The sequence below is a fragment of the Drosophila kikkawai genome, chromosome 3L (assembly GCF_030179895.1).
Source record: "Drosophila kikkawai strain 14028-0561.14 chromosome 3L, DkikHiC1v2, whole genome shotgun sequence".
In the NCBI taxonomy this organism is placed as follows: domain Eukaryota; kingdom Metazoa; phylum Arthropoda; class Insecta; order Diptera; family Drosophilidae; genus Drosophila; species Drosophila kikkawai.
The window spans coordinates 10,252,363-10,272,299 of NC_091730.1; the positions used below are offsets into that span (position 1 = coordinate 10,252,363).

The window sequence follows — 19,937 nt, forward strand, 5'->3', positions numbered from 1 at the left end:
ATTAAAAAACTGTTAAATTAGCCACATTTTTAGGCTAAGTATCTGGCAGAGACGGAAACCTAAAAGATACTTTTTTTTAATTTAAACTTCTACTTTAAAATAAAATAAAAATCATTAAAAATATTGCTTATAAATATGTGTAGTTCTGTTTTTGTCTTTGTACTTCTTAAGAAAATTTGCACATTTTGTAATATTATAAAATTAATTTAGTACCCTTAGTCATTCGCTATAATAAACTATAATCCTTTTGGTGATTAGACACCGATTTCAAGTGGCTTGCGCTTCATCATTAATGGCTAATCGTTGCTAAGCCGAGTTAAGCCTGCCAAGGGTAAAATGATTGTGCAGATAGGCCCAGAAGGCTAAAATCGCCTAATCTTTAAGTTCAAAGAAACCGTTAGCACTTAAATGGCAAAGGAAGCCCTAATCGGGAACAGGAAAGTGCGAGATCATTAACCTCTTTCGAAAAAAATATAGTAGAGATTAAAGAAAGTTGTTTTCAACTTTAAAGAAACTGATGAAATTCCGTAACTTAATTAACAAATTTGTAAAGTTAAGAAACTTAAGAGTATATCATTTTAGAGATATTTATTTAATGATATTTTAAACGATCCCTAAGTCCTTTTCTCTTATATTTGTCATAAAAACTGTTATATAACTTTTGGGTTATTGTATGAAATTTTTACATTTACCTAATAAATACATTTGTACTTTTATTAATACTTAAAAATAATTAAATTTTAAATATCCCTTAAATATATTTGTTCCAAAAACTCTCAGATATCAATACACGAGAAATTTAAATTGCACACAAAATATGTAAAGGCGAAAATTTTACATTTTATCTACATTGTATGGAAAAGGTTTGAACCTTTGCTTTTAATATGTACTATATATTAAGTTGTTATTTTTATTATAGTAAATGATTTATTTGAAAACGATAATTTGTTATATTTCAAATTTATGCCACATTAAATTTATTAATTAAATTAATTGTCTAACCATTTTTTTATTATATATAAAAAATCTTCCAAAATCAAGATTTCTTTAAATAAAAAAGAATGTAAATATTGTTTTAAAATTTTACAGAAATTTCAGTTAGGTCTATTTTAAGCTAAAAATGCATTACCAAGAAATTTCAAGTTGTTGTTATTATTTTTTTAACACATAAAACACCTGCTTACCTAAACTAACATAACAAATTATTTAACTTTATTTAACCATAACCATTACAAGCTATATTTATATTTAAATAGCTGGGTTAAAACTGTTAGTTCCTTTTTTTGGAGACACATCTAGAAGACTAAACTTCCCATCAAGATGCGATGCCTCTGCTTTGTCCTTCTGCTAATTGGTAAGCTAAAAATAAAATTAATTATTTAATATCTGCAATAATAATAATAAATATCCTTCCTGTTATTTCCTCCTTTAGCTCTCTTTGTTGTGGTGAGCAGTAAAGTCTGCAAGGATAACTGCACATATGAATATGATCCCCATTGTGCCACTTATCTCAATTGCTATTACCATGCAATCAATTTTTGTGAGGCCCATCTGAAGTCATGTTATCGAGAGAGCATAGGATTGTCAGGTAAATTTATATATATTGATATTTGTATCATTAATATTAATATTAAATATATAAAAAATTAGGCCTCACTGAAATCCGCAAAGGAAATTGCAACTTTGGCATGCCTAGATGCAGTTACGTCGGATAAAAGTGGTTTAAAGAAAGCTAAAACACAAAGGCAAAATTCCCAAACATAAAAATTATTTAATCTAAAAAATTAGTATATTTATAAATTTATTCCACACAAAACACTTGTTTTTATATATTCAAATTAACTTTATTAATGGCACAAAAAATGGCATAAAATCACAAAACCCTAAAAGTGATCTCTGACAACATGCCAGACATTCGTACATGGCATACTTAGCAGAACTTAATATAAATCTTAGAGTAAAGCATACAACAGGGGGAAGCACTGTGATCGAAGAACACACTAGACAATGGTTTAGATCGCTTTAATTATATCCTCAAGGTAAGGCGTCTCTGGGGTGGCTTTTGGCGTTCTTTTACAGCTCGATCCTTGCGCTGTTGCAGGATCTCCTCAGCCCGCAGCTCCCTTTGTCTGCCGGGCGACAAATGCAGTTCCAAATTGATTTTAGATTCCAGTCTTGGAGATCGGCGACTTATCACAAAACTCGCAGAGTCCTGGGCAAACAATTTTTGCTTTCGTAATTGCACACAGCGTTTAGGGGTTTCTGAGTCAGAGCCCAAACCCGATCCCTCTTCGTTCCCGGGAACCGAGTCGTCAACCTCTATTGTTAACATTTCCTTGAACATATCCTCGACGGCGGTGAAGTACAGCGTGGAATCGGAGGTCATTGTGAACCTGATGCTGGCTGGCGGGCAACTGAAAGCCAGAAAGTGATTGAAGCCAGTCAAGGGACATTGCATAGTCCTGTTTCAACCCTCGGACCAGCGATCCTGGCAGCCTACCTGATCCCAAACAAATGGTATACACAAAAACTAGGAAAACAGCTGGATGAGACATAGGAAAATGTGTGTAATGAGGGGTTTCCCTGCGGGCTGTCTGCCTCTTACAAAAAAACCTGATATATAAGAACTTTTCGTAGTTGTATTTGTTTATGTCCAAGTGAATATATTATTAGGTAGCATAGGTAACAAATTTAGAAGCCGTACTGTAGCTTATTTGTCACCCCGGAAAAGCTAGCTGGAAATCACACAATGACTCACATTTTCCTACCATATTTTTTCGTTATTATCAACAAATAACCGGCCAAAGACCCAACCTCTCTTTAAAGCGCATAAATAGCTCATTCAATTGAGTTGAGCGAACAATCTATTAGATAAGAAAAAATCCCATTATGGGCCTCGTTTACGATTAGATTAAAATAACACTGTTGGCCTGATTCAGTTTCGGTTTCGGTACTTTTTCGAATTATTATTATTAATTTAGCCTATAAATAGTATATATAAATTCACATCCACAGTTTTAATATTCCTTATTAAAATAGTCGCGTATGCTGCGCTTTACAATTGGCGTCATTTTGGCCACCTGATTCCGCACCTCATCGGTATCCTTGTCCTTGTGATAGAATACTGTAAAGTAGACAATCAATCCAATGACTACGATCAAAAGGAGAGCTGAGAAGATAATGCTCATAAGCATTTTGCAGGCGCAATTGCAGCAGCTGAAAGGATATAAAGAGATTGGGTTAGAGAGGCTTATATATTATAAGAGATCGAATATAGTTTGAATATTTCTGTTCTTAAAACTTTAAACTAATCCTAAGAACCCTTATCCATGGCTTACCGGAAATGAGTCATTAGTTTCAAAGTTAAGACAATGCTTTCACAAATAAGAAAGCAGAATAGATCTTCAATATCCCCATTAATACTTAAAAAATCGTTTACAAAACCCTTTCCTAAGAAAATAAAACCCCCTACTATAAAGATTACCTCACTGTATACCCAAAAAATCCTTATCACAAGTGCTCTCTTCCGGTAAAGAAACCATCCCAAATTAAAAAGGAGATATATAGATATCTCCCATAATGATCAATCATGAGTCACAGGATCTATGAATGGAAACTTACCAGCAGACAACTTTGCCGGGGCATTTCAGGCATTCACAGAGAGCGTTGCACATGGTGAGATATTTGGCGGATAGAAGGTGTTATATATATACTCCAGTCGAGTTTTTCCGGGATCGCGTTGTGCTATTGACCAGCGCAAATTACCAACTGAAAGGGCTATGAGTGCCATCGGAGCATTCGGGGCGACAGGTGCTTAGTATCGAAAGCTTTAATCATATCGGTTGGTTGGAAAGAACAATAAACTGATAACGACCCTCGTTATAATTAACACCATGCCAGCCAGTGACGATGATAGTGCTCTGAGAGATATTGGAAAATAGAGCTTACACTCTTTACCCGTGAATGTGAGTTATAGTTTTGAGAGGGAAGAAGGCATTACAACTAACCCGATATTAGAAGATTATATTACAAATTGACAGTTTTTTTGTGACGGTAATCATAATACCAAATATATATATTTACTAAGAGAATAATTATAATTGTAGATATGGTGATGACCACGGTAACTAATAGCATCCGTGGATTCTTCACATTGCACATGGCTTGTCTGGGTATAAAACATGTATATTAAACATAGAGAATTTGTAAAAATACACCAAAAGTTTTACTATTACAATTATAAAATTTTGATTAAGATAGCAAAGCTACAAACATATATCTATAAAAGTACAAGAGAGACGGTCCCTGACAAAGACAAATGGCTTAACAAATTCGGAAGCAGATAGTAGACCCTCGGTCTAGATTGATTATAGACAAGTCAAAACATTGTGTCTAGAAAAATTGTGGTTTTTCCCAGAAAGTTACTTCTATTTTTAAATTATTATTAATCAGGAAAGTTCTTATCAATGGTTAAGCCCTGATACTATGTACTCGTAAACTATAAACTCAAGAACGCTTCGGGGGATTTACTCTCTCTATCCTTTTGGCAATTTCCAATGGTAAATTACTAAGCAATCTTTATAAACAAAAAAAAACCTAAAAACAATAAAGCTTCAAAGCTCCGATAACTAAATTTTTATTAGCATGTTACTTTTTTTTTTTGGTAAAACACTTAAGGTAGGTTCAGTTACCAGGAATTTCATGCCAACTTAATCATGAAATAGAGTCATTAAACACAATAAACTTGATAATATTTTATGACAACTGTTGGAAATGGATTGAGATTTTAAAGAAAAATAAAAACCATAAATTGTATTGTTTAAAAAACAGGTGTGAAGTTGTAAAGCAAACTGAATAGCCTTAAGAAAATGAAAACTAAACCTTTATTTACTTTATAGTAAATATGATCTGATAAATATTGTAAATATTGTTCTAATTTTTTTTAAATAAACGTAAACATAGAAAAACTCACCAAATTGAGTCCCCATTAATGCAGGTCGCCGCCGATATTTGGGTTCTTTCACGATATCCGACACCAACTGCTGAGGTCAACAATTTGATGCACTTCTTCGTGCATTGGCTTACAACGTAAGCACACCTATAGCTCCAGAGCTCTCCGGCTTCCAGCTCAGTGCGAAATCGCGTTTAAAGATGGCCACATCAGATGTCCTCATCGCCTGCCTCGCGTTTTACATAGTAGTTAACCCTGCATCCGCCTGGCAGCTGGCCGAATCCGGCTTAAACGAGTCCAGTTACTATGTGCGCCATGTGTCCATGCACTACTCCCGGGTGTTCCTAAGCGTGAATGTGGAAACCAATGACTCGCCAACTTTAATTGAAGCCCAGTGGCCGGTTGCTTACTTTCCCATGCCCACTGTGGTCTTTCCTAGTCGGGATGTTCATGCGAATGGAGATCATTCGGATTGCTCGCGGTTGCAGCAGGCTCACTGGTCGCAGGTGGATGCACTGAATCGATTGTGGGTCATGGACACGGGATTCCCCGCCAGCAAGTGCTCGCCGAGGTTGTTTGTTTTCGATTTGATACGCAACAATGCAGAGCTCTTGAGGATCGACTGTGGACAATATATTGGAGCAAACGAAACTGAAAATTTGGTGGTGCAAATGGGCCCCAAGCTGGGCTGCGAGCAGGAGCGCCATATATACTTTGTCCTGGGTCATCATGTGCCCGAAATCCTGGCCTACGACATCCTAGAGCAGACCTGGCATCGCCGTTCGTTGACGAGCCACAAGTTCGAGAACATGAATCAGTCGTTTCCCATTCAGCCAGTGGATTTTACCTTTGGCCTTCAGGGGGAACTCATTCTAGCTGGCGAGGATGGTGAGCTATACAGCACTGTGGAGAGACTGGAAATGGATGAGGAGAAGGACGGTATTAAACTCAATCACTTGGGCAGTCTCCTGGGCAGCAGTCGCAGCATGATAATGGATACCTCCGGCACTTTGTACTATGTAATCCCCAAGTTTGGAGCTGTGGTGCGTTGTGCTCAGCTGGAGAACATCACGGCCGAGGGCAATGAGATAATCTATTTGACCTCCAAGAACATACAGCAGATATTCTTTGGCTTTAATGGGGCTTTGTGGGTTCTCAGTGATAGGGTCTTGAAGGCTCAGGATATGTGCTTTCCAAGGTATTAACCCTTGAAGTTCCAAAAGTGCTGGAGGCACCTATATCATTAGAGGGTTAAGTACATTTAAGTAGAATAAATAGTTAAAAATTACCTCAATACAAAACACCTTCACATATTATCATTTCGTTTATTATTACTCGTTTTGTCTGGCTTGGTGATGTATAATTCGTTCGTTTTGGTTTTTTGATAATAATTTCTATGAATAGTTTATGTTCCACATAAAAAAACAAATTAAACTAATGGCTAACAGTTTGCTTATTTAGATAACCCATTAAGGCCTGGAGTCGCTTTTTAATATTCTTCTGATCGTCCAGGGTGCAACCGAGCAGAACGCTCTCGAACTTCTTGTCAATGGGACCCACATCAGCCTCAGGCACCGTGTCCATGTGTCCAGATGGATCCATTGAGCTGCTGCAGCAGGCATTCAAATATAATTGGCAACGCTGTCGTGCAATTACAGGATCACCCATTTTGATCATGGTATCGATTAAAGCATTAATCTGGCTAAGTGAATCCTCCTGGGAATTGTCGCGCACAGTGCGCACATTTAGCTCCACGGTGCCCAGGCGTGAGCTGACGCGCTGAATGTACAACATGATCTCCTCGCGTTCAGCTGAAATGAGGTATATAAATAAAAATTAATATGGAAAGAAAATGTAAAGAAGTTATAGATGTAACTTCGATAATGCGTATTCGTTACTCATCTTATTATTTCGAGATCTTTAGTCCCTTTCTCTCACCTTCGGTCATATTCTGCAGCATTTCATTGCTCTTAATCAGATCCATGGACATCAGTAGATAGTCTTTCTTCTCTTGCAAGTTGAGGGCATCTTTGCGCAGCTTCTCCACACGTGCATCCAACTGGTCCAGTATATTCACAAACCTGCAAAGAGACACCTCAAGATTAGTCAGAAAACGCAGCTATTATGATTATGATTATTACCTCTCGCTGGCGTTATATGGTCTGTTGTCACATCATGTCGGTTAAGTGTGGTTTTTGTTGGTTAAAAGAGTCATGAAACGAGAGACAAGCAATGTTAGATGGTTAGATTCGGCGACTCGACGACTGTCCACTTATAGAGGCTACGTAAAATTATAACCAGAATCGAGGTCTACGAAACGAGTCGCTCGCACAACGCTTTTTACATTTTGTTTTTCTTTTTGTGAGCGTGTTGTGTGGGCGTCCGTTAGCAGATAGTTTTTTGGAAGCTATCACCATTATTGATTTGTTATTTGGAACACAAAGAAATCGAATAAAGAAATAATAATAGCTAGGAAATTATAGGTTGTGCTCTCGCTACGTTGGTTTTTCTTGTTTCATTTTTGGTTTTTTATGTAGGATTGATTGGAAATAACAACCTGTCCAATGCTCTACTGTCGTCGACCAGTCCATAGGAGCCGCTGTTGCCGCCGCCGCCATTCCCACCAGCCGATCCTGCTGCGGATGAGGAGGCGGACATGGCGCCAGCTCGGAGATCTTGCAAATAATCGAAATTCATTGATGACTCCGAATGGTAAGCGGTGGGCGAGATCTGCTGATGCTGATGAGGATGATGACTGTCGCTGTTGTGCTGCGCTAATGGCGCATCAACTTCCATATCCTGCGGCTCCAGATCCTCCAGAGTGATTTGGCCAATTTCCGGCTGAGATGGTTGGTGTGTTTTATTGCCCGCCCTGAATCGACGACGGCTGCCTACTGCTCAATGTTTTTCGATTTCTTTTTTTTGTTTTTCTCGCTGCTGCTGCTGCTGCTGGCTACCTTTTTTTGGAATGTCTTTAAGCTTTTTTTCTGAGAGTGGGTGTCGGTGCGGAGCAGTGTGTGATATTTTTTTGACGTTTGTTTGTTGCTTTCATTTGTTTAACTTTTTTTTGTTTATTTATTTCACATCGTACACACACACACACACACGCACAACGTAGGCAAGCAGGCTGTAAGAAGAGAGAGAGGGGGGAACGTGAATGCGGAGAATTCAATTACCTATCATCGACCTGTGCCTCCGACCAGGAGACACAATAGCCATCGTTGGACTCGGGAGACTCCTGCTCCTCCTCCTCGTCCGGAAATCGGGGCAGCAGCACTGGTCCCTTGGGCGGCGACTTCGTCGGCGGAGGCTGGGGAGTCTGGGCGTCCTCCTCGCAGCGACGTCGTTTACGGAATATACCGCGTAAATTCTCAAACATTTGGTCAACTGGAGATTTCTCGAGAAGATTCCAGTCACTTCTGACCTGGCCACCTGCTGTTTTTCGGCCCTTTTGTCACAGTTGAAGTCTGGAAGAGATCGCTGGTTGGTTGCATAGATTACCTGTCGCTTTTGGACGTGGACCTCGGAGTTCAACACACCTGAGACCGAAACATAGAAAAAAGAATTTATTGTTTTGAGTTTTTTTGGAGGGGGGGTTTGAGTGGTGACAGAAAATTCGATATTCTTATATTATTCACTTTTCTAGAGATGGACAAAAAAACATCAAATTATCGATTATTTTGTGTACTATCGTAAATTGTTCCTTGGTCACACTGATTCGCCGTTTTGAATCATGAATTTCGATACCGATAGACGCCAGTGTGTACACATTTAAGTGTTTCAAATAAATATATTTCAAAAGCGGCGCCAAATTTGAAGTTCCTCCAAAATAAATATATATAAATATAATGATTTCTATTTTATTAATGGCGTCAAATTCAAATCTCTCACACACAACGCCGTTCGCGACCATTGGCAACTTTTTGAGGCAATGTCAAAGAAATAATAAAAGGGACACTGCTGTAGACTGGCATGACCTTTTACGCAATAAATGAAGAATTCGCAGCGCTGCATGTGCGGATACAAATGCTGACCGTAGGCGGGGCAATGGATGAGATCACTCGAAATGGCACCGCCCGGCCTGTAGTTGGAATTACCATTCGATGGCCTGTGTTCCTCCTGCTCCTCCTGGGCCCCCAACGTGCACTGAGCTCTCTCCGGAATATCGCATTTGCCGGTCATCGCATTCCAGTGCAACTGCGAGCTGCACTCCTGGAGTATGGCCTGGCCGTAATAGCAAATGTAATATTTGCTGCAGCTGCTCGAGCTCCCAACATAAACAATCCGATCGCTGGACTGTTGCTGTTGCGTTTGTGTAGCAGCACAATAAGTGGCAGCATCCGTGACCATGTTGTTAAGATCACTGTCACCAGCTCCGCCGCCGCCGCCGCCTGCGTCTCCGGAAGGAGTGCCATTGTTTGTGCTATTCCGGCATTTTACATTGCCAGCAGTGTCGCAAAGTCGACTCTCCGAGTTAAAAAGCATTGTGGGTGGGCAAGAGGCCAAGACGGCATCACCATTTTCCACGCAAAGGTAAAACATATGACAATCCTCCAGATGCTCCACAAATTCACCAACCAAATGATTGGCACAAATGCTTCCGCCGCTCTGGCGAATGGTCACAGAGTTGGTGGGTTTCAGGAGCCGAGAGTCTCCTTTTTGCGCCAGTGTTGGGGCCAGGAGATAGCTCGTCATTAAAAATAAAGCTACCAAGAAGGGAAAACCTTTTATTTTTTCTACTACCTTGAATATAACTTAATACTAACCTTTAATATTTAGCATCATGGTTGTTTATTCGTGTGTCAGACTCCAGTAAAGCGCAGTTTTATTCTAATTTCGTAATGCCTGAAGAACTTGGCATATATGCCATACAAACGGCGCCATCATCAATATCAGAAAATTAACATTTTCAAATGCATGTAAGCGAAGTTGATAACGCTTCTTCCCCATATCACTGTTCTTTCTTTGTTTTTGCCAAAACTAAGAACGCGGTTACCTCGATAAAATATCTCATTTGGCACTAAACTACATCTCGAATGCTACTGGAGTTTTTAATTTGAAACTCTGGCAAAGAGAGAGCTAAGATTAGCCTAGAAAGATCTTTCAAATAGCGATAAGTATTGTCCTTGTAGGAAAAAAGTATATCATATCGGTCATAAAGTTTCGTTTCCTATTAAACTAGTTGAAGGTTCTAGCAACTATTTTTGGCAGATGTTTTGGTTCCAAGGTCTCTATCTTTTTGCAAGAGATATCAACCAAATGTCATGAATCAGAACATATTTTTGATAAAGTTCAAAATGATTCAAGGTTGAATGGGTCTAGGAGAAGTAATAAGAGAAATTTTGATTTCTTACTCATTAGAGGATATAGCAAGTTAAAGCAATTTGGCAAGACAATAAATAGTTGATGATCTCATATGAAATTTTTCAGGCCAAAAGGTCTTACAAGATTTCCCGAAATCTATGTCAACTTTTATCTTAATGTTTAAAGATTCAGAATTGCAGTTGCTTTATAATTTTCAACAAACATATAATTTAAATAAAATTCTGTAGTAAATAAAATGAAATAGTATTTTTAGTTTATTTTTATTTTATTTTCATTTGCATTTGCACTTTGTTATAGCATTTAGCCTGACTTAGCGCTACACAGGATCGCTTCTCATAGTCCCATCCGTAGAAGAACGGGCATTGCTGCACTATCAAATACCCAAGACGACACTGATAGAAGTAATTACAATTGTCCGAATGGGGATAGACATCTATGGTGTGACGCTTGCATTGCTCTCTTGGATTAGATGTCATCGTCTGGAAACATTTATTATTTTATGAATAGGTTTATAAATAACATAATGAGAATCGTAACCCACCATGCATTTGACATTTTCCGGATGATCGCATTTGCCAGAGCGGGAATTAAAATGCAAACTGGCAGCACAGCTCATGGGTAGCGACTCGCCGCGATAACAAATATAATAATCAGAGCAGGAGTTCTGATTTGGCAATAATACGATACGGGTTTGATTATCCAGTTGTGGACACATATTGGCTACAATAACGTCTATACTGGGCGATATTACTGTCGCAGGAGTGGTTCCAGTCTCATTACTTGAGGGACGCACAGTAACAATTGCCGAGGTGGGAGCCAAAGTGGAGTTCACCACTGCAGCAGTTGACGACGAATCACCGGAAGCTTCAGGAGCTTCAGAATTGACTTCCGTAGAGTTCTCTTTTATGGCTTGTCCCGTACGGCAATCAATATCTCCCATTGGCTCACACATTTCCATATCGGAGCTGAAATATTCGCCGTCCTCACATTCACCATCGTATGATTCATCGCCATTGCAGAAAATGTAATGGGCGCAACTCTTTGGTGAGGTAATGAATGATAAGTTAATTCCGTCATTACATTCCTCGAACACATCCGCAAGGCATAGACCAAGGAATAGGAATAGTAAGGATCCAAAAACTTTAAGCATCTTCTCTGGCCCAATATGAAAAATGAACTGAATTGATAGAGAACGAAGCCTCTGGCCTTTTCTTTCCATCCGAGTTTGGGTGGTGGCTTTTATCAGAAATTAATTTGCTTAAGAACACGGTTCATTATCGACTTTATTACAGAGATACAAAGATCAGAAATTGATTACAAATGTAAGCCCGATGAGCGATACGGTTTCGTTGAAATACACTGTCCCTGAGTCACATCGAAATGAAAATTCTGAGGGCATTGCTGTAGTAGAAGGTAACCCGAAAGACACTGATAATAGTAATTGCTATTTGCCGGATAAGGATACACTCCGTTTTTTCCACTAGTCCTGCAGATCACATGGATATCGTTGCTCGGCGTGGGAGTAGTGCTTATGGTTGAAGTTGAAGTCGAAGTAGTGGTGCTTTTGGTGGTTGTGGTGCTAGCAGGCTTAGGTTGTTCCTCTGGTGTGGTGGATTTTTCCGTGGATGTGCTAGGGGGTAGCGGTTTTAATGTAGTTACTTCCTTTGGAACTTCTGTAGTAATATAACACTCGACGGGCTCCCGACAATCCCCGTTGCAGTAGTAGGAATCATCACCATTACAATGAACGAATTCGCTGCACTCCAGATTAGGGTTAGCCACTTTATTAATAATCACTCCTGAGCATTCTTCAAGAAAAACCGCCTGCACCTGGTGGTAGCCAGGTGACAGGCAGGCGAACACAATCAATAGCTGCCACATATAGGCTTTCAACTGTCCCATCTTCCCGATCAGAGCCTTCTTTATAGGTGGTTCGTTTTGCTTGGTTTTTGCGATAAGACTCTCTCTTAATTCAGTTTATTTTCTAGCTATAATGATTTTATTTGACATGACACAAGGGGCTTAATTAAAAGTTCTTTTTTTTTCATTTGTTTCTTGTTTTTAGCTCTTCACCTCATTGTACAGTTGACGCTGTTCCGTATAAGGCCACCACATGCTCCAGTTTCGGCGTCAAATGCATATCCAAAGGGACATTGCTCCACAAGTAGAAAGCCGTCCACGCAGTAGTAGAAATAGTTACAATTTTGTGGGTAACTAAACCTTTTGGTTACACCCTGATGACACTGACGTCGCACATCCGAAGGTGAGGCGGTAGGCGACGGCGATGGTGTTACGGGTGTTGTTGTTATATTGGGTGAAACCGTTGAAGTGGAAGTGGAAATGTCCAAATTGCAGGTGAAATTAGCACTACAAGTCCTGTTGTCCGAGCAAAACATTGAGTCCTGGCCAGAGCAATTTATGTAGGCATAGCTACAGTTGGGACGAGTATTGTTTATAAATCCATCGTGATTATTACATTCTGTAATGTTTAGACCATTAATACCGCAAGCGACGACTATAATGCCGTAAACGATCACGAGGTAGTCTAGGCGCAAAGATTTCTGCATTCTCGCTCTCTGTGTGGGGAGTCGAGCTGTGCGCTAAGCTTTTTATAGCTCAGCCCAAAAGGCAATCAAGGTTTTGTCTTATAAGTTATATTTAATTAAGACGTCTCATGTTGCTACAATCTTGTAACTTATCAATAAATAAAGTCTGCTTATCAGCTAAATGTAGACAACACCCACAAAATGAGTTTGGGAGTTTCCGGCCCTAAGTTCGTCGGGAGTTACCGTAACATTTCGCAATATTTATCTGCACACAACTCCTTTTCTCGATATCCCATCCGTAGTAGAAGGGGCACTGTTGCAGGGTCAAAAATCCCTTAATGCAATAGTAAAAATAATTACATTTATCCGGATGCGGAAAGAACTCGGTCATGTGGGGCAGGCACTTATGATCCCGCGGATCTTCCAGCTGCAAAAAGCATTTAGCATTTTACACAGATAGATTTAAATCTTGAATCTTAAATCGAAAACCTACCGCACACTGAACGTTCTCCCGGTGGTCGCACTGTCCGGTTAAGGCATTGAAGTACAACTGATTCGTACAGTGCATTTCCATGGCATGTCCGTGATAGCATAGATAATAGTTGGTGCATGATTCGTTGCTAGCCATCATTATAACCTGGCTGGGATCATCGCTGATCGGACAATTTGGCTTTACAACCGGTGCAATATTAAGGAAATCCACTTCCGTAGGTGCCACTGTCGAAGGTTCCGTTGGCTGTAGGGTGACTGGAGTCACTTCCTCCTCCTCTTCTTCGGGCTCGGGCTCGGGCTCAGGTTCGGTTGGTTCATCGACTTCGTCCAGAAAGCACTGCACATTGGCAGCCACATCGCAGCCCCCAGTCTCGGCGTCAAAGTATTCACCTTCATCACAGTCGCCCTTCGATGAATCCTCACCCTGGCAGTACACATAGGACTGACAGCTATCCCAGCTTTGGACAAATGTCTCGTCTTCTGCCCCGTCACACTCATCGTAATGATCGGCACTTGACTGTTGACTCCACAGGAGCAAAAAGCACAGGTAGATCAAATATTTGGACATTTTGTTGGTTACAGCTTGATTCTTCTACTGAGGCAACTTGCTTGTTTCACCATTATATTTATGCCCGAAAAAATCACAGCCAACATGCATTTCTTTTTAGTCTAATTGAATATCATTTTATCAAAGGGGAGACCTTCAAGATAACTCTAGACCGTGCGAGGTTCATTGTATTACAAAATATTCTGGTCTCCGTGAATCACAAGGCAGTGTACAGCATTCCTCCTAAGACTATCTTCCATTATGTCATCATCGTTTTCTTGCAGAATCGACATTACAGCGGTCGTCGATGGTTCCACTTATTATTTTGCTGAATGTGTTTACATAAGCCGCAAAACTTTAAAATTAATATTCAATATGCTCTCACATACACAAAATACACATACACACGCACAGAGAGAAAAAAAAGTCAAAAGCGTGAAAAAACAGACAACGCAACAGAAATCATTGACCTCAACAACAAACGCCGCATTGGCCGTATTTTGTTTATGGATAGCCAAAAGACGTAGAGGCCAGGCAAGAAAAAGTGTAGGATAAAAATAGACTCGACTTGAAGTTACCCTGAAGTTATTTTTTCTACAATTGTTAAAGGAAAATGATATGAGAAGCTTTAAAGATGTAACTTTATATCGTTCTTAACTTTAAACTAAATAATACCGTTTTAGAAAAGGATATCTTATAATTTGAATCAGGGACTGTAACGGTTATAATTAAAAAAGCAAAAAATTACAAAATAATTATTAAATATCAATTTTTATATAAAAATTACGCAATAACTTTTATTTTCAATTTTTATTATATAAATTGAAAAATAAGAATTATTCGATAACTTTTATTTTAAAAATTGAAAATAAAGATTGAATCCATATATCTTTTTATCTGTAGAAGCCAGATCCAATATATATGTATATATATATATACATATTTATTATATACCATATGAAAGGTATTGATGTGTAGATCATATATATACATATATATTGGATCTGGCTTCTACGGATCAAAAGATATATAGATTCAATCTTTATTTTCAATTTTTAAAATAAAAGTTATCGAATAATTCTTATTTTTCAATTTATATAATAAAAATTGAAAATAAAAGTTATTGCGTAATTTTTATACAAAAATTGAAAAAAAAACATTTATCTTGTTTTTGAATTCGCCATGAAAATTTAACTTATGACAATTTTTTCCAATTTTTTTGGAGACTGTTTTGGGCTTCAATTTTTTTAAACTCATAATAATTATTTGCGGTCCCTGATTTGAATAGCTCTATGTATAAAAAGCTTAATAGTATTTATGTAATATTATTTTATATATTTTTGATTAATCGTTGGACTATCAAAAGGCTTTTCTTGTTAGTATAGTGACCGTGGTCTTTATTTGTTAATAGTAAATGATGTTAATCAACATTTAAATATAGCTTCTTATCTTGATATACTCTTACCTTTCTCTCACCAAAATAAAATAAATTAATTTGTATTAATTCCTCGATAATATAGTAGTTATTATCCCATTTTTCCCACTCTGTTTATGTAGAGTATTAAAGCTTCGTTTTGCCATTTCTTTTTACGCTCTCCAGCTTTTGTTATGATATAAATCACACGAACCTGCGATTTGCCCGGGGTGTATTTCTTCTTTGGTATTCGTATTCCTTTCCATTATTTGCACCATCATGGCGGGACACCATTGAGTGGATCGATCCAACGGACGGACGATAGAATTTGCACAAAATCTAATTTATTGTCAAGCATTTCCAATAAGACGATAAGACAGAAATAAGCACTGGTCTCTGTCGGTCTATGTTGGTTAACTTTATCGTGCACCTGTAAGAGGAAAGAAAATGAAAAAAAAAAATATATATATGTGAAAAAATAAATATAAAAATAAAATCAACAAGAAGCACAGGTAGTGAGTTGAAGTGAAGTTCTCTTTCTGAAATTGTGTTTAAACAAGTGCAAACGTAACCAATCTTTTGTTGTTGCCATACAGTCAGTATTCTTACTTTATTATAGCCCATTTCTTATAAGCGATATTTGCTTTAAATGCAATTGACAGATGGGACAGAACGGATGACGGGGAAACATCGATCGAGCTAGAACAAAAGACTGGCTCAATGCACATGACGAGGCGAAGCGCTGACGCTGACGTTGTGGATTCAGTTGTAAAGACAACGACGGCGAAATGTCTGCGACGTTGCGTATGTTTACACACCGATATAAATGCTTCGATCGACGAATTGTATTTAATTTACAATCCCAAATGTACACACATTTATTTACAATCGTGGTGTTAATATCACATTCGCCACCGTTAAAAGATACATTTTCATGAAGCCCAAAACAAGTGACGATCGATGACACCATATATTTCTTTCAAATAAAATGTCCTGAGGGAGACGATAATTTCAACAATGAGATCATTTATTATTTTTAGAGACAAAGTAAATGCGTATCTCGTATCTCTCGAGAGCAGGTACATAGGTACGAGATACAGCATGCGATCTACAACGCTGCTGCTTTTGTCAAAAAGTGATAATGATGAAACTAGGTCAGAAGAGTATTCTATAGCCTATTTTGCTGTCGCTTTCAGCAATTTAACAACTGGAAAATGACTAAGTGAGGAATGCCTAAACGCAATTAACAACTTCTGCGAGAGATCAATGTCCTGCTAAATATTTTGTTTTGCATTGGAAAGTCATCAATTTGTGTAAGCTAAAGTATGAGAGCATTCATATTTTTAGATGCCATGGCATATGTTTTTTATGCATTTCGTATTTTTCCGAGGAACACACAGCTGCTTTTTTCGTAGAGCTAATAATAGTACATCATTAAACAAAAGAATTCTTGAATAAATAAAACATATCAACTAATACTCGAAAAAATAAAATTCGAGTCAAAATGCAATACAATCGTTTTGTGGCAGATTTATTTATGGCCAAATTGCGTTTTAATGCTTGGGAGAGAATGCACGGAGGCATGCACGATTTATGCTAAATATACTTAACGATAAGGAACCTCGGGCCCCGCTGGGAATACGGAAAGGGACGGAGACCCTAAACACTGATATTGGCTGAGTCATTAACCCAAGTGATAAGCCGGTCCTTTGTGTCCTGAAAAATCCTTATCTGCATGTGGAACATGAGTGTTTTGGAGGAAGAAACTTGCATTCTAGGTTAAGATAGCACTTGAATTATCATGCCCAAGTGCGTTCAACCTCCTCAGGAATTAAGGTTTTTATAGATTTACAATTACGAAACGAAAACATGGTAGCCAAATATTTATGGAGCTCTGTGTTGTTATTTCGTTTAAACGAATCACAGAAATGATAAGTACAGGAATCCGCAATAACAAAAATTCATTCATACGGGGGAAGTTATTAAATTATCTAATCAGAAGTTTCTCTGCCATAATGCTAAATTATATTTTAAAAGAAATCTCAAGTATCTCAGATTAAAATGTTAGTGCAGATAAACAGGAACCTGCCACTGACGGGGAAGAAGAGTGTTCAAGACTAACAGACACCTTTATAGTACGTCGCCTTGTCTCCGGCTTTCCGCTCAACAACAACAACAACAACGACGGCAACTGAATTATATCTTATTTTTCCAGTGAACACTCAACTCAACCACAACTCACAACTCACTCACACAACTTATTTCGTTGTGATTCACATATCAAATACAATATACAAAATAATAATAAAAGAGAAAAAATTAAGGAAAAAAGATATATGAACAAGCGTCAGTGGCGAAAAATATTTGTGCCAGCCATAAGATACAAATGTATCTCTCTTTCTCTATATATACTATATAACTGTAAAAACCACTTGAAGCGTCCGCAGCAAGCCAGAGCAGCAGCACGATCTCGCAAAGAGAACCAAAGAGAGGCGTAAGAGTATTCACAGTCAGTCATTCAGTCATTTCTGCCTCGCTAAATTAGGGGCGGTGTTTGGGGTACGTACGGAATATTGGGAATGGCCCAGCCCGGCCCGGCCCGGCTCGGTTCGGCTTTACCCGGCACCAGAGGCTGAGGCTGAGGCTGAGGCTGCGACTGAGGCAGCAGCAGCGGCTATGCGGGTTCAAATGCGGCCAGCATGACGAATTATTACACACAGTCTCGCGGCTCCGCAAATGAAATTTAATGTACAATCCAAGCAGGCACACACACAGCCAACGCGCGGCACTCACAATGCACATTGATGATGTTGTTGATGGGATTGTGATTCAAGTAGGTACGATATATACATATATACTTGCCATAAATCGGAACAAGAGGGGAAAGGCTATTACGACTAGCCTTGCCAATTCACCAATAAGCCATGATTGATGCTTTTTGAGCCTTGCAATCGATCATATTTCGACAGAGAAGATCATCTTTATAACTTTTCCTAATTAGAAAGTGTAACAAAAAATGTTGTTATGGAGAATGCGAGCAATATCTTCTCGTGGAATGAAAGCCAATGAGCTTCATGTAATTCAGAGAAATTCTTTGTGCGTATAGCAGGAATTTCAAGCTTAACAACCAGGCATAATTTGCAAATTAACCAAAACGAAAGCAAGTGTGTGTTTTGTTTTTATAATCCTTAAAGCAGATTTTGATTTTGCAACCAAACCTCTTGAAAAATCTATGTACCCTTGCCCAGAGAAAGGGCATTAATATAATGATCCCTCTATCGGAGCTCATTGATCTGTAAGTGGTGGGGTCCAGTCCCGGTGATATGTCTAAGGGGATTTTCAATGCGATAATCAAACCGAAACCGAACCCGAACCCGTTTACCAATTTTTACTATGTAAGCCATATTGGGGATTTTTGTTTTTTTTTATAAGTTTAAAATAAATACAATCAAATTAAAATCACAACAACAACAAATAACAAATAAACAAATTTGTGGGCAAAAGCTCTTCTCGGTCGGTGAGCCTCTGTCTGTGTCTGTGGGATACATGACATGCACGGGATCGGTTCGGAGAGCTATGCCTCTCCATATGTATTACACAAGCGTTTTGTGAAAACATCGCCGTCGTCGTCGTCGTTGTCATCGTCTGACGCTGTATCTGTAGCTTTAAACCGGATCTTTGGTTTGAAAGTACATTCACTTTATGCCGTCGACGCTGACGCTGCGTTGCAGCAGCAGCAGTAGCAGCGGCAATGGAGTCCAGGCACCAGGTTCCAATCCCCAAACCCCAACCCAAAAACCCGACTCCGGCAAACAGCCTTCAAATGACTGAGCAAAAGGCGGCTTAAGCTCTCTCGGTATGGACTGCACATGTGCATAGTTCAAATAACTTGGTCAAGTTGACAAGATCAACAGAGCGCAAGACCACATAGCCAGAGCTAGAGCTAGAGTCAGAGCCGAGTGTTACCAAGCGGCAGCCAGAGTTGTTGGGTCTGGTTGCAGAGCGGGGATTCCGCCTGCCCCTTTCGGCCGTCCTCCTTCCAGCCAGGCCAAATCAAATACTCGTCGTATCCACAAAAAAATCTATAATAAAAAACAGGTTAACAAATGTGTTGCCGCAACGGCAGCAGCAGCAGCAGCAGCAGCGACGTCAGCGGCCGATCGGCGCGTCGGAAGAAACTTGTTTTCCTTTCCTATGCGACTCCGGGTCTCAACGCGACGTCAAAGCCGGCTTACGACGCGACGCCCGCTTACATTCACTTTACACAGCCTCAAAGAGCGTGAAAGTTTCTCTAAGAGCGCCGAGTCTCGAATATAGAGAGATAGAGAGAGTGAGTTTGGACCTGAAGCCGGCTGCCCGCATGTTACTTAGTATCTCAGGGGTAGATTTGTGGTTAAGAACCATGGGAAAATGATATAAAGACGAAGTTTTTGGTCGGGATACTTTTTTCGTTGGGTCAATAATAATATAATTCATTCAGTTACCCATAAGATACATTAATTTTAGATAGGAGAGGTATAGATATTAGAATCTTAAGGCATACTATACTTTATTTTTCCTGTATTAAGAATTAAGTGGCATTATATTATGAAAGTTTGAGATTATATCAGCCTTGAGATTCTTTAAAAGATTTATGTATGTATCCTCTTCACAGGTTTAATG

The 19,937-nt window shown here is 39.0% G+C and overlaps 10 protein-coding genes across 12 annotated transcripts; 1 reads left to right on the forward strand and 9 right to left on the reverse strand.

Moving 5' to 3' along the window:
* Positions 1-2,017: 2,017 nt before the first annotated feature.
* LOC108083032 (uncharacterized) lies at positions 2,018-2,788 on the reverse strand. Its single transcript, XM_017178661.3, has one exon. It carries the CDS (start codon positions 2,456-2,458, stop codon positions 2,027-2,029), a length of 432 nt encoding a protein of 143 aa, XP_017034150.2. The 5' UTR covers positions 2,459-2,788; the 3' UTR covers positions 2,018-2,026.
* A 146-nt stretch (positions 2,789-2,934) lies between these two features.
* Positions 2,935-4,240, reverse strand: mex1 (midgut expression 1). 2 transcript variants are annotated; one of them, XM_070285198.1, is made up of 3 exons: positions 4,008-4,240; positions 3,622-3,951; positions 2,935-3,216 (listed from the first exon to the last, which is right to left on the reverse strand). In XM_070285198.1, the coding sequence occupies exons 2-3, from the start codon at positions 3,672-3,674 to the stop codon at positions 3,018-3,020; spliced, it is 252 nt and encodes an 83-aa protein (XP_070141299.1). In that variant the 5' UTR covers positions 3,675-3,951; positions 4,008-4,240; the 3' UTR covers positions 2,935-3,017. The 2 variants fall into 2 exon arrangements, with proteins under 2 accessions (XP_070141299.1, XP_017034135.1); XM_017178646.3 differs by having other exon boundaries at positions 3,622-4,240.
* Positions 4,241-5,008: 768 nt separating this feature from the next.
* On the forward strand, positions 5,009-6,191 carry yellow-k (L-dopachrome tautomerase yellow-k). The gene has a single exon (XM_017178838.3). It carries the CDS (start codon positions 5,152-5,154, stop codon positions 6,154-6,156), a length of 1,005 nt encoding a protein of 334 aa, XP_017034327.1. The 5' UTR covers positions 5,009-5,151; the 3' UTR covers positions 6,157-6,191.
* Positions 6,192-6,262: 71 nt separating this feature from the next.
* On the reverse strand, positions 6,263-8,608 carry LOC108083155 (BAG family molecular chaperone regulator 2). Of its 2 annotated transcripts, XM_017178839.3 has the most exons (5): positions 8,453-8,608; positions 7,509-8,078; positions 7,093-7,113; positions 6,890-7,032; positions 6,263-6,762 (listed from the first exon to the last, which is right to left on the reverse strand). In XM_017178839.3, exons 2-5 carry the CDS (start codon positions 7,745-7,747, stop codon positions 6,386-6,388), a joined length of 780 nt encoding a protein of 259 aa, XP_017034328.1. In that variant the 5' UTR covers positions 7,748-8,078; positions 8,453-8,608; the 3' UTR covers positions 6,263-6,385. The 2 variants fall into 2 exon arrangements, with proteins under 2 accessions (XP_017034328.1, XP_017034329.1); XM_017178840.3 differs by lacking the exon at positions 7,509-8,078 and having other exon boundaries at positions 8,128-8,563.
* A 198-nt stretch (positions 8,609-8,806) lies between these two features.
* On the reverse strand, positions 8,807-9,646 carry LOC108082983 (chondroitin proteoglycan 2). The gene has a single exon (XM_017178605.1). It carries the CDS (start codon positions 9,644-9,646, stop codon positions 8,807-8,809), a length of 840 nt encoding a protein of 279 aa, XP_017034094.1.
* An 890-nt stretch (positions 9,647-10,536) lies between these two features.
* LOC108083039 (probable chitinase 10) lies at positions 10,537-11,426 on the reverse strand. The gene is made up of 2 exons (XM_017178669.2): positions 10,818-11,426; positions 10,537-10,755 (listed from the first exon to the last, which is right to left on the reverse strand). The coding sequence occupies exons 1-2, from the start codon at positions 11,424-11,426 to the stop codon at positions 10,537-10,539; spliced, it is 828 nt and encodes a 275-aa protein (XP_017034158.2).
* Positions 11,427-11,547: 121 nt separating this feature from the next.
* Positions 11,548-12,157, reverse strand: LOC108082982 (uncharacterized). The gene has a single exon (XM_017178604.2). The coding sequence runs from the start codon at positions 12,155-12,157 to the stop codon at positions 11,591-11,593; it is 567 nt and encodes a 188-aa protein (XP_017034093.1). The 3' UTR covers positions 11,548-11,590.
* Positions 12,158-12,298: 141 nt separating this feature from the next.
* LOC108083041 (uncharacterized) lies at positions 12,299-12,885 on the reverse strand. The gene has a single exon (XM_017178671.3). It carries the CDS (start codon positions 12,841-12,843, stop codon positions 12,346-12,348), a length of 498 nt encoding a protein of 165 aa, XP_017034160.1. The 5' UTR covers positions 12,844-12,885; the 3' UTR covers positions 12,299-12,345.
* Positions 12,886-13,045: 160 nt separating this feature from the next.
* On the reverse strand, positions 13,046-14,200 carry obst-H (obstructor-H). Its single transcript, XM_017178662.3, has 2 exons — positions 13,316-14,200; positions 13,046-13,249 (listed from the first exon to the last, which is right to left on the reverse strand). The coding sequence occupies exons 1-2, from the start codon at positions 13,880-13,882 to the stop codon at positions 13,046-13,048; spliced, it is 771 nt and encodes a 256-aa protein (XP_017034151.1). The 5' UTR covers positions 13,883-14,200.
* Positions 14,201-15,346: 1,146 nt separating this feature from the next.
* On the reverse strand, positions 15,347-17,535 carry LOC108082981 (uncharacterized). Its single transcript, XM_017178603.3, is given in 4 exon segments — positions 15,347-15,508; positions 15,511-15,589; positions 15,592-15,705; positions 17,529-17,535. Coding segments are annotated over 3 exon segments (150 nt in total). The 5' UTR covers positions 15,634-15,705; positions 17,529-17,535; the 3' UTR covers positions 15,347-15,479.
* Positions 17,536-19,937: the final 2,402 nt, after the last annotated feature.